The 13708-nt window shown below is 41.0% G+C and overlaps 1 protein-coding gene across 1 annotated transcript; it reads left to right on the top strand.

Annotated features, from left to right (window-relative positions):
* Positions 1-2791: 2791 nt before the first annotated feature.
* Positions 2792-10493, top strand: LOC106612299 (beta,beta-carotene 9',10'-oxygenase; the record flags this gene model as incomplete). Its single annotated transcript, XM_045713581.1, is given in 2 exon segments — positions 2792-2902; positions 9906-10493. Coding segments are annotated over 2 exon segments (228 nt in total), but the record flags the coding sequence as incomplete, so codon positions are not given.
* Between the last annotated feature and the right edge of the window lie 3215 nt (positions 10494-13708).

Raw genomic sequence — 13708 nt, 5'->3', positions numbered from 1 at the left:
CATTTTTATGGTTACTACTCCTGCCCAGTAACTAGAATATGCATATAATTATTAGCTTTGGAAAGAAAACACTCCAAAGTTTCTAAAACTGTTTGAATGGTGTCTGTGAGTATAACAGAACTCATTTGGCAGGCCAAAACCTGAGAAGATTCCATGCAGGAAGTGCCCTGTCTGACAATTTCTTGCCCTTCTTGATTATCTCTATCCATTACAGAGGATCTCTGCTGTTACGTGACACTTCCTACGGCTCCCATGGGCTCTCAGAAGGCGGAAAAAAGCTGAATCGTGGCTTTGCAGGCTCTGGCTGAAAAAAAGTAGCGCGTTTGGGTAGTGGCTGGTTACAGTACTGTGAGACTCGGGCTCGTGCCCGCGTCGACCGAATGCTTTGTTTTCTTTCGTCTGTTTACCTAAACGCAGATTCCCGGTCGGAATATTATGGCTTTTTTACGAGAAAAATGGCATAAAAATTGATTTTAAACAGCGGTTGACATGCTTCGAAGTACGGTAATGGAATATTTAGAAATCTTTTGTCACGAATTGCGCCATGCTCGTGACCCTTATTTGCACTTCGGATAGTGTCTTGAACGCACGAACAAAATGCCGCTGTTTGGCTATAACTATGGATTATTTTGAACCAAACCAACATTTGTTATTGAAGTAGCAGTCCTGGGAGTGCATTCTGACGAAGAACATCAAAGGTAATCAAACTTTTGTAATAGTAAATCGGAGTTTGGTCAGGGCTAAACTTGGTCGGTGTCTAAATGGCTAGTCGTGATGGCTGGGCTATCTACTGAGAATATTGCAAAATGTGCTTTCACCGAAAAGCTATTTTAAAATCGGACATATCGAGTGCATAGAGGAGTTCTGTATATATAATTCTTAAAATAATTGTTTTTTGTGAACGTTTATCGTGAGTAATTTAGTAAATTCACCGGATGTTTGCGGGGGTATGCTAGTTCTGAACATCACATGCTAATGTAAAAAAGCTGGTTTTTGATATAAATATGAACTTGATTGAACAAAACATGCATGCCTTGTATAACATAATGTCCTAGGGTTGTCATCTGATGAAGATCATCAAAGGTTAGTGCTGCATTTAGCTGTGGTTTTGTTTTTTGTGACATTATATGCTAGCTTGAAAAATGGGTGTCTGATTATTTCTGGCTGGGTACTCTGCTGACATAATCTAATGTTTTGCTTTCGCTGTAAAGCCTTTTTGAAATCGGACAGTGTGGTTAGATTAACGAGAGTCTTGTCTTTAAAATGCTGTAAAATAGTCATATGTTTGAAAAATTGAAGTTTTCGGATTTTAGAGGAGTTTGTATTTCGCGCCACGCCCATCATTGGATATTGGAGCAGGTGTTCCGCTAGCGGAACGTCTAGATGTAAGAGGTTTTTAAATTACAGTTTTAACAGTGGCCAAATAGGCTGCCTGTGGCTATTTGATCATAATATAGGCCTATCAGTGTGGACTGCCATCAAAATCAATGGAGACTTATAAAATCAATCCAGAGAATGTGTTTCACTGCTCCTGAGTCTAAAGTTGGTGGGGTTAGGGGGAATGGTCATGTACAAGGAGCCACAGCATTGCCTAGAGCTAATTGGTGATTGTGGTTGGCCGTCATGGGAGACTGGAGGAAGTGCTTGGTTGTGTTGTTGCATGCAAGATTTGTTTGAATTACTTCATGCCTGGAGAATTCGAAGTGCGGAGTCCAAACTGGGTGAATGATTTGTTGGTGCATGAGAAGTTTGGAAGTCTGACTTTCGAAATGGCGGTGCCATTTGAAAAACGAGTTTTAATGACTCCAACCTAAGTGTATGTAAACTTCCGACTTCAACTGTATGTCTAAAGGCTGTGCGGTTTAGACCAGGTAATTCCAGGGCCTGTATTCAGAAATGTCTTAGAGTAGGAGCGTAGATCTAGAATCAGTTTTGCCTTTCATATCATAATGGATAAGATTTATATGGACAGGTGGTCCTAGATAAGGACTTCTATGCTTTCTGGCTTATTGCGATTAGAGGGCCATGTGTGCATAAGGTTTAAGAGTGGCCAACAACACCAACATTAATTCAACCTCAGGACATTGTTTAGCCTCTCGGAAAATGAACAGACTTGTACAAAGAACAACATATACCACTAGTTTCTCATAATACAACTCACTTAACCCCTGCCTTGGTCCTGGACCTCACATTTCAAACTACACTCTGTGGAAACCCCCAACCATCTTTATTGCTACCTTCATGATTGCTTTGAATTCCTCACAGGTATCCATATGTACTGCAGGAAATGTGATGGTATTAGTACACTATATATACAAATGTGGACACCCCTTCAAATTAGTGGATTTGGCTATTGCAGCCACACCCGTTCCTATAAAATCGAGCACAGAGCCATGCAATCTCCTTAGACAAACATTGGCAGTAGAATGGCCTTACTGAAGAGCTCAGTGACTTTCAACGTGGCACCATCATAGGATTCCACCTTTCCAACAAGTCAGATCGTCAAATTTCTGCACTGCTAGAAACTGAGATTATCGTTACATGTCATGATAAACTTTGAACACAGACCAAAGAGCCCAACTCCCACCTACCCCAGGATACCATTTTCTCTGTTGATTGTGGTTCGGAAAGTTAGGAGTATTGAGATTAATCAAATGAGTATCATGTACTTGTTATTCTCTGAAAATAGGCAACTTTTTTTCTTGCACTTTACAAAGTTTTTTGGTGTTTTTCCATATTTACCTTTTTAAGTCCTCACCAGTATGCATCCCTGCTCTCTCTCTGTCTCAAGGTGTGGTACCAGAAGGGTTTGTTCCCCTCAGAGCCTGTGTTCGTTCCCTCGCCGGAGGCCGTGGAGGAGGACGATGGGGTCATCCTGTCCGTGGTGGTCACGCCCACTGAGGTAAAGGTCATTGGCCATTCTATTGCCAACATGACTAGCTAAATGATCTTACAGTGTTAGGCTTTCACAAGGCAATTCAGAGAAGCAGATTGTAATTTTGGTGCGCATAAAATGGAGAATGGAGTCATGAGTGCACAGTTGCCAGAGAGGAAGGGAGAGGAAGGAAACCGCTCAAGAAATGGTGACTTTAAAACAGTTAAAGTTTAATGGCTGTGATATGAAGAAACTGAGGATGAATCAACATTGTTACTCCAGAATACTAACCTAAATGACAAAGTGAAAAGAAGGAAGTCTGTACAGAATACAGTTATTTCAAAACATTCATCCTGTTTGCAATAGGAAACTGAACTAAAACTGCAAAGTAATTAACTCTATGTCCTGAATAAGTGTTTGGGGCAAATCCAAACCAACACATTACTGAGTACCACTCTTCATATTTTCAATCATGGTGGTAGCTGCATCATCTTATGGGTATGCTTATCATCGGCAAGGACTAGGGAGTTTTTCAGGATAAAAAGAAATGGAATAGATTGTAGTGGGCAGTAATATATTTGACCTGTGTATATATAGTCGTGGACAAAAGTTTTGAGAATGACACGAATATTAATTTTCACAAAGTCTGCTACTTCAGTTTGTATGATGGCAATTTGCATATACTCCAGAATGTTATGAAGAGTGATCAGATGAATTGCAATTAATTGCAAAGTCCCTCTTTGCCATGCAAATGACCTGAATCCCCCAAAAACATTTCCACTGCATTTCAGCCCTGCCACAAAAGGACCAGCTGACATCATGTCAGTGATTCTCTCGTTAACACAGGTGTGCGTGTTGACGAGGACAAGACTGGAGATCACTCTGTCATGCTGATTGAGTTCAAATAACAGACTGGAAGCTGCAAAAGGAGGGTGGTGTTTGGAATCATTGTTCTTCCTCTGTCAGCCATGGTTACCTGCAAGGAAACACGTGCCATCATCATCATTGTTTTGCACAAAAAGGGCATCACAGGCAAGGATATTGCTGCCAGTAAGATTGCACCTAAATCAACCATTTATCGGATCATCAAGAACTTCAAAGAGAGCGGTTCAATTGTTGTGAAGAAGGCTTCAGGTCGCCCAAGAAAGTCCAGCAAGTGCCAGGACCGTCTCCTAAAATTGATTCAGCTGCGGGATCGGGGCACCACCAGTACAGAGCTTGCTCAGGAATGGCAGCAGGCAGGTGTGAGTGCATCTGCACGCACAGTGAGGCGAAGACTTTTGGAGGATGGTCTGGTGTCAAGAAGGGCAGCAAAGAAGCCACTTCTCTCCAGGAAAAACATCAGGGACAGACTGATATTCTGCAAAAGGTACAGGGATTGGACTGCTGAGGACTTGGGTAAAGTCATTTTCTCTGAATCCCCTTTGCGATTGTTTGGGGCATCCGGAAAAAAGCTTGTCCGCAGAAGACAAGGTGAGCGCTACCATCAGTCCTGTGTCATGCCAACAGTAAAGAATCCTGAGACCATTCATGTGTGGGGTTGCTTCTCAGCCAAGGGAGTGGGCTCACTCACAATTTTGCCTAAGAACACAGCCATTAATAAAGAATGGTACCAACACATCCCCCGAGAGCAACTTCTCCCAACCATCCAGGAACAGTTTGGTGATGTACAATGCCTTTTCCAGCATGATGGAGCACCTTGCCATAAGGCAAAAGTGATAATTAAGTGGCTCGGGGAATAAGACATCGATATTTTGAGTCCGTGGCCAGAAAACTCCCCAGACCTTTATCCCATTGAGAACTTGTGGTCAATCCTCAACACGCGGGTGGACAAAGAAAAACCCACATATTCTGAAAAACTCCAAGTATTGATTATGCAAGAATGGGCTGCCATCAGTCAGGATGTGGCCCAGAAGTTAATTGACAGCATGCCAGGGCGGATTACAGAGGTCTTGAAAAAGTGTCAACACTGCAAATATTGACTCTGCATCAACTTCATGTAATTGTCAATAATAGCCTTTGACACTTATGAAATGCTTGTAATTATACTTCAGTATTCCATAGTAACATCTGACAAAAATATCTAAAGACACTGAGCCAGCAGACTTTGAAAATTAATATTTGTGTCATTCTCAAAACGTTTAGCCACGACTGTATATTTGACCTTTGACGGGCTGACTAGTCGTTCGGCTTTGTCCGCTGTCTTCCAACTCCAGGTGTCAGAGAACACATAAATTAGGGCTGAGCGTACAAGAGCCAAGCTAAGACAAAATCCTAGAGGAAAACCTGATTCAGTCTGCTTTCCAACAGACACTGGGAGACACATTCACCTTTCAGCAGGACCATAGCCTAAAACACAATGCCAAATATACAGTGGAGTAGGCTTACCAAGACGACATTAAATGTTCCTGAGTGGCCTAGTTATAGTTTTGACTTAAATCGGCTTGAAATATTGTACAATCCAGGTGTGCGGAGCTCTTAGAGACTTACCCGTAAGGACTCACAACTGTAATCGATGCCTAAGGTGATTCTAACAAGTATTTACTCGGGTGTGAATTTAATTTCGATATATCCGTATTTCATTTAAAACATTTGCAAAGTATTCTAAAAAAGCATGTTTTCACTTGGTAGTTATGGGGTATTGAGCTTAGATGGGTGATGAATCAATGTAATAAATGTTGAATTCTGCCTGTAACACAACAAAATGTGGAATAAGTCAATAGGTATTTATACTTTCTGAATTTATTTTATATCCTCTATAAATACAAAATTAAATACAAAACACTTGTTCAGTTTACCTTCTTAGACACATTTTTAAGTTGTACCTATTTTTGGCAGTGGATAAGAATGCATAAGTGTTTATGCTGAAGCACCACGAGCAAAAAAATAAATAAGAGGGCTGAATGAATTGAACTTTGTCTCAAAGTAAATCTAAAACTGCACTGTTCTCAAGTTCACAAACTATGCTTTAACATGCAGTTCTTAATGTCACCACTAAATGTCAGCATCAGCAAATGTATTGAGTAGATTCACTACAGGGCTTTACAACAGTCAAAGGTCATGTAAAAAACACTTTATGGCAACCTTGCAATGAGAGCTTGTTATGACGAGCAGGCTAACTGTTTATTACCTAAATGTTTTGGTAACACTTACTTGACACTTACCATAATAACACATTATGACACGGTCATAATTATCTCATAATGAAGTGAAAATGCCCAATATATTTTTATTTATTTTATTTAACTTTTAGTTAACTAGGCAAGTCAGTTAAGAACAAATTCTACCCCGGCCAAACCCTAACCCGGATGACGCTGGGCCAATTGTGTGCCGCCCTATGGGACTCCCAATTACAGCTGGTTGTGATGTCAAGTAGCCTAGTGCTTAGAGCATTGGGCCAGTAACCAAAAGGTTGCTGGATCAAATCCCCAAGCTGACAATGTAAAAATCTGTCGTTCTGCCCCTGAGCAAGGCAGTTAACCCACTGTTCCCCGTGCGCCATAGATGTGGATGTCGATTTAAGGTAGCCCCCCGCACCCATCTGATTCAGAGGGGTTGGGTTAAATGTGGAAGACACATTTCAGTTGAAGGCATTCAGTTGTACAACTGACTAGGTGCGCTCCAACCAAACTGACCTGACCTGATACAGCCTGGAATTGAGCCAGGATCTGTAATGACGCCTCTAGCACTGAGATGCAGTGCCGTAGACCGCTTAGCCACTCAGGAGCCCCCCAAGAAGCCAGTGTTTGGAGGATATATTGGCACGGGTGTTTTTAGGGCCGAGACGAAGTTGACGCCAATATATCTTCGTGGGCGTTATCACTTTATACAAGGGGTAACCAACATATTCAAATAATGATTGACATATGATTGACAGACGCTACGTGTCTGTCTGTCTTGTCCCGACACGATACATGCAGGACAGCTGGAGGTTGAATTTGAAGATTGAAACAATGTTTCAAATGTCGGAGAGACAGACAGCAAGGTTTATACAAATATCCTCTGTTGAAAACTAAATGTTAGTCTAAAAGAAATGTGAGTTAATGTCTAGATAGCTTTTATAGTGGAGATCAAGTTTATACATTGCCTGGCTGGGCTGATGAGTCAGTGGATTGCACAATAAGATAGAACTGAGTAAATAGGAATTTTAACGTCATAGATTTAGCCAGTGGTAACTTGTGGAATAGACACTGGCTGGAATGAGGTTTTAACCAATCAACATTCAGGATTAGAACCACCCATTGTATAATATGTCATAACAGCTGACAACTTGTTATAACCTATCATAATATGGTCATAACACTGTCATGACACATATATTTAGACCTTTTGTGACATATATTGCATTATCTTATGGCTGGTTATGACACCCACATAAGTGTTAAAACCCACAAAACCTACCACACAAGGCAAAACATTCAAAAATAATTGTTATGCTTTTTGTGAACGTTTATCGTGAGTAATTTAGTAAATTGTTAGTGAATTCGCAGGAAGTTTGCGGGGGTATGCTAGTTCTGAACGTCACATGCTAATGTAAAAAGCTGGTTTTTGATATAAATATGAACTTGATTGAACAAAACATGCATGTATTGTATAACATAATGTCCTAGGATTGTCATCTGATGAAGATCATCAAAGGTTAGTGCTGCATTTAGCTGTCTTCTGGGTTTTTGTGACATTATATGCTAGCTTGAAAAATGGGTGTCTGATTATTTCTGGCTGGGTACTCTGCTGACATAATCTAATGTTTTGCTTTCGTTGTAAAGCCTTTTTGAAATCGGACAGTGTGGTTAGATTAACGAGAGTCTTGTCTTTAAAATGCTGTAAAATAGTAATATGTTTGAGAAATTGAAGTAATAGCATTTCTAAGGTATTTGAATATCGCGCCACGGGATTCAACTGGCTGTTGCGTAGGTGGGACGAATTCATCGGTTAAAATCTATTTTTATGCCATTTTTCTCGTAAAAAAGCGATAATATTCCGACTGGGAATCTGCGTTTAGGTAAAAAGACGAAAGAAAATAAAGCACAGGGTCGACTTATCCACGCGCCTAAGCCCATTGTCCTCTGATCGGCCACTTGCCAAAAGCGATAATGTGTTTCAGCCTGGCGCTGCCTCGATATCATTCAGCTTTTTCCCGGGAACTGAGAGCCTATGGGAGCCGTAGGAAGTGTCACGTTACAGCAAAGATCCTCAGTCTTCAATAAACAGAGACAAGAAGAACAAGATCTTGTCAGAGAGGGCACTTCCTGTAAGGAATCTTCTCAGGTTTTTGCCTGCCATAGGAGTTCTGTTATACTCACAGACACCATTCAAACAGTTTTAGAAACTTTAGGGTGTTTTCTATCCAAAGCCAATACTTATATGCATATTGTAGTTTCTGGGCAGGAGTAGTAACCAGATTAAATCGGGTACGTTTTCTATCCGGCCGTGTCAATACTGCTCCCTACCCCCAACAGGCAACATCTCAAGACATCAGTCAGGAAGTTAAAGCTTGGTTGCAAATGGGTCTTCCAAATGGACAATGACCCCAAGTATCCTTCCAAAGTTGTGGCAAAATGGCTTAAGGATAACAAAGTCAAGGTATTGGAGTGGCCATCACAAAGCCCTGACCTCAATCCTATAGAAAATTTGTGGGCAGAACTGAAAAAGCGTGTGCGGGCAAGGAGGCATACAAACATGACTCAGTCAAAATTCACCCAACTTATTGTGGGAAGCTTGTGGAAGGCTAATTAAAACGTTTGACCCAAGTTAAACAATTTAAAGGCAATGCTACCAAATACTAATTGAGTGTATGTAAACTTCTGACCCACTGGGAATGAGATGAAAGAAATAAAAGATTCAATAAATCACTCTAATTATTCTAACATTACACATTCTTAAAATAAAGTGATGATCCTAACTGACCTAAGACAGGGAATTCTTACTAAGATTAAATGACAGGAATTGTGAAAAACTGAGTTTAAATGTATTTTGCTAAGGTGGATGTAAACTTCCCGACTTTAAATGTACACTGTTTTTCAATACAACATGTATTGGCTATATATTTCAACTGCAAATGTCGTGCACTTATGACTGAAAAAGTTAATGCAGAAAATTGTTTGCCACAAATTTTCTAATTTGGCTGGCTAGCTAACAATCGTATTTCATCATGAATGCAAGCACATACCCTGAACGATATATGTGTGCAACTGTCTTGCTTTTTGCTACATTTTTTTATTTAACTATGCAAGCCAGTTAAGAACAAATTCTTATTTACAATGACAGCCTAGGAACAGTGGGTTAACTGCCTTGTTCAGGGGCAGAAGGACAGATTTTCACCTTGTCAGCTTGGGGATTTGATCTAGCAATCTTTCGGTTACTGGTCCAACACTCTAACCACTTGGCTACCTGCCAGCCCCATTGCAGATTTCCGAAAACCAACTACTAATATCGACGCTTTATCCGTGGAATAAAGGCCGATACAATTTTTTTCCGGTGAAAGGCTAATATCAGTCAAACAGTTGAAATGAGTTATTGGTAGGGCTCTAAACAAAACATTTGCAAAAGTGGACCAATTAGCGGGAGGGATGGGGGCAACTTCTTGCCGTGCTTAAGTTCAGAGCGGCTGTCAGTCAAAACCCCTACAGCGATTTGAAGCAAAGACTGAGCTCTAAGATCATGTAATGCATGTTACTGTACAGACGATGCATTCCAATTTAGATGCTTGTCAGTGTCCATATCTACCATTTCTAACCCATATGTGGGTAAGCGGCGGTTTTCATTTTCAATGGAAAAAAACTTTAACTTGTCATCAATCGTATTCATACGACAAGCTTGTTCAGGTTGTTCAGTTTACTCACCCATTCATTAGAGTCATTTGGGGACATTTACTGGGCAGCAACCTCAAGTTACAGCATTTCAGAACCTTGCAATACTTTTACGGTATTGATAAAGATTAATTTAGAATGTTTTAGAGTGTTGATTGAGGTTCATCATTAATGTTCTTGAGTGTTGATGTAGATGAATCTGGAAGATTCTCTCTATCCAGGATAAGAGGACATTCCTCCTGGTTCTGAATGCCAGGACATGGGAGGAGCTAGGGAGAGCTGAGGTGCCTGTCAACGTTCCCTACGGTTTCCATGGGGCCTTCAACTCCACCGCCTAGATCAGCGATACTGTCCTACCAACTACCCCTCTCTTCCTCCCTCCCATTCCCTTTTTTCTCCATTCAGGCACATGCCCAGAAAGGAGTCTAGCTGTGCTGAGCACATGCACCACTCCCACTCGCCACATGCCCTTTTGGGTGGTGGTATAATTACATTTTTTGTATACATTTATTGTGGTTCTTCTGAAGTCCCTCCATTCCCCATTCTCCTTCCCTTCCTTCCTTCTTTCTTCCCTCCTTAGTTCCTCCCTTATACAACCCACTGTCCTGAAACCATCATGGTCAAACCCACTCTCTGTATTAAGCCCCCAGAAAAAGAAGGACCAAGCTAGAGGGCTGCCTTCCTTTGCGATGCAACGCAGGACCTGCGTGTCGTGACAGAGATCATTGCAGCACAGTTGGCATTTTATTCATGCTGAGGGGGGAAGTGGGAGGTCAGACACACCTATGGGATGAAAAAGGTTTTGTGTCCCGCAGATAATTTGGAAATGGTTGTCTTTTTGCTTTGTATGAGTTAGCCTACCTATTGTATTAAAAACAACTTTTCCTCACATCATTTACACACAGAATGCAATTCTTGAAGTTCAGTAGCCTACCTCTCCTCTCCTAGTTGGGGGGTGAAAGATCAAGTACAAATAGGAAGTCGTTTGGGGGTCTGGGTGCCGTGTGACAAATATAGCACATTGCAGCTGCCTTTGCTTCACAAGTAAGCTGGATGTGTCAGTTTTTTCAATTTGAGAATATACAGAACATTTATTCTGATCAATTCTAAATTATTGATATTTAATCGCGCAGTAGAACCCAGAACGACATGTGGCCACCGGAAAGCCCAAGAGCCTGACCCTCTCCGGAAGTTGCTGTAGCCCTGCTTGGGATATTTAGCCTGTATTGGCTATTGGTTGAGACGCAGAGCCCTTTCTAGCCTGGTAGGCTATGTCAGGTTGGGAAATTGGAAATGTAAATTGAGCCAAGTTGAAGGTAATAGTGCATTTAGGTCAGTGACAATTTTAGTAAAACTTGGTGGGGCAAACAAAATAAAAAAAATTGGGATGCATGCCAACAAAGCCACTACACAACACAACAATAAAGAATACATTAATTGTACTATAACGGTGCCCAAAAACTGCTTATCACCTGGCTATCAGCGGAGCCTTGTCTGGTAGCAAAACAGTTAATTTGGCCTCATTTAATGCTTACATTTTTTTTAAAATATTATTTACAATGACGTCTTACCCCAGCCAAACCGTTACATTGCCCTATGGGACTCCCAATCACAGCCAGATGTGATGCAGCCTGGATTCAAACCAGGAACTGCAGTGATGCCTCTTACACTGAGATGCAGTGGCTTAGACTGCAGTGCCACTTGGGAGATATGGCTGACTTGCTTAAACAAATGTAGTTTCTACTGACAATTGAGATGTTCAAACTATGGCATAAGGGGACGACAAGCGGATAAGAGGCAATCTGTAATTTCGATTAAGACATTAATGAGCACAGACATAGTCAATATAACTATTTGTTCAGCCCTTTTGAAATGTACAGCTACAGAATACAGAACATGGGCCATTCTTACAGTACACACCCTTGTTGTGGAAAATTGCAAGATTATGTTATAATGCTTGCATTGCATAATATGTTTATGTGATATACGTGTCTACTAGAATGTATTTCTAATACACTAGTGTTGGCAGTTGCATTTCTTCCCTCAGCTGGGGCTCAGTCACTTGGGGCCCAGAGCAGGGAGAGGTCAGACTTGTCTTTTACATGTCTCTGGTGCTATGCAGAATATCAGAAAGGGACGAGGACAGGATGGAACATTGTCTTCATATGTGAATGTGTCTTTACCTACTCTTAAACCATGTGAAGGGATGGTGTGATTAATGGGGAACCAATTACTTGTCTCCACAATGTCTGTGCACAAGTCACTCCCTCCTTTGGCATTGGGGGGAGGTGTATGGCAGTGTCTGGAACCATTGTATGTCCTCTCTGATGTTGCACTTATCCTGGGATAGTGTATGACCTAGAGGCTCACTCCCCTCAGTGAGCTTGTCCAGGAGTGGGGTCAAGAGGGGGTTTACTTGAGATGGGAGTATCTGGAGTTGACAATTGATTTATGCCATTGGATGAGATGGTGTTTTTGTGCTATGAAGTACCAGGAACTGGATTAGAACCTCGTCTTAGGGACCAAATTGAACGATAATTTATAGCAAATGCTATCTGGCTATGGGATACTCCTCTCTCAAGTATTTTTTTGTGAACTGTTCCTAAAATCTGTGGTTTGTCATGTAGGTTGAGAGGGGTGTATATTGGCTATAAAAGATCTTTGTACTTTTGTGTTGTCACTTTTCAATGGTTCATTAGAAATGGCGCATCATTGAAAGTCAGTGCTATTGCAAAGCTCTTATTATTAAAGATGTAGTTTAAGTATAACTCTGACTGGTGTGTGAAGTTTGTAACTCTCCTCATTTGGTAATGCAGAAATGAACCACCACACCCTATACATGTCAGAACCGTAGGAGAAATACATGGGGCATATAAACAGACAATGAAAGCTCTAACAATATTTGATGATTACATTTCTCTAAAACAGGTTATAGGCTATTTGTCCACCACCAAGTTAGAACAGTAGGCGAAATTAAGTGGTCAAAATAGACCAAATTATTAGGGTGAGGCACATTGAACGCCATTTGGGTCTTTGCGTGTCAAAAAAAGATACACGTCATATAACACTATTTGACGCGTTAAATAAGCTTTTAATTTGACACTTCAAATAACAGAATTATATTATAGAATGTTGTGTGTGCTGAATTTGCACGTGCAAGCCAAGCACCACAACTACTATCAGTAGCACTGTCAAAGCTGTTCAAAAAAAGTAGCCAAACAAGCACACATTCGGCCATGAACGATGTGTTTACAATACTGCGCTGGTGAAAATAGACCAAATTATTAGGGTGAGGCACATGGGCTACTAACAGCTTACTACACAACATACACTTAGTATTACTTACTTAGCAGTATACATTTCTCCCTTGCATATTACACAATTTATGCAGCAGCAAGACATTTTTGGACTCACCTTGTGAAGATGGCGCAGCAGTCCTTTGATGGCAAATTTTGTCATCAAACTTTGTCATCAAAGTCTGGCATTCTCTGGTGGTGGGAACTCGGGAAAAGAACACAGCCACTCTATTGAATAGCAGACTAACGTTAGTGGTTTCTTTACAACACTTGCAGTTAGCCACTGATTCCTTCCAAACGACTCATTATTGAATTTGCGATTTCCAACTTGTTGTGTAATCTTTATATGCAATGGCCGATGAGCACCGATAAGTTTTATCTATAATTTCTGTTAATTATTTCTCTTCATATGACAAGGAGTAAAAAGGATTTGCCAGTAGATTGATGACTTGACAACTGCTAGCTAATATTTTGACAGTCCAATCAAAGCTACTGTAGATATAACGTGATTTGATGCCATTCTATATGTGGCCAAAGACTTTGAGACTTCTTGCATGGGCACTTCTAATATAACTCTAACCTTACAATTAGTGATGATGTACTGTCCCATGAGTGACAGAAAACGGAGCCAATCATAACAGAAAACTGAGCCAATCAGGCGCAGCGCTCTGTATTTTCTGCTGGCTAGCCCCACCACCACCACCACTGAAAGCACTGAGCTAGGCTGA

The sequence above is a fragment of the Salmo salar genome, unplaced genomic scaffold (genome assembly GCF_905237065.1).
Source record: "Salmo salar unplaced genomic scaffold, Ssal_v3.1, whole genome shotgun sequence".
In the NCBI taxonomy this organism is placed as follows: Eukaryota; Metazoa; Chordata; class Actinopteri; order Salmoniformes; family Salmonidae; genus Salmo; species Salmo salar.
Note: the sequence above shows the minus strand (reverse complement) of the source record. Positions and strands in the feature narration are given on the sequence as shown.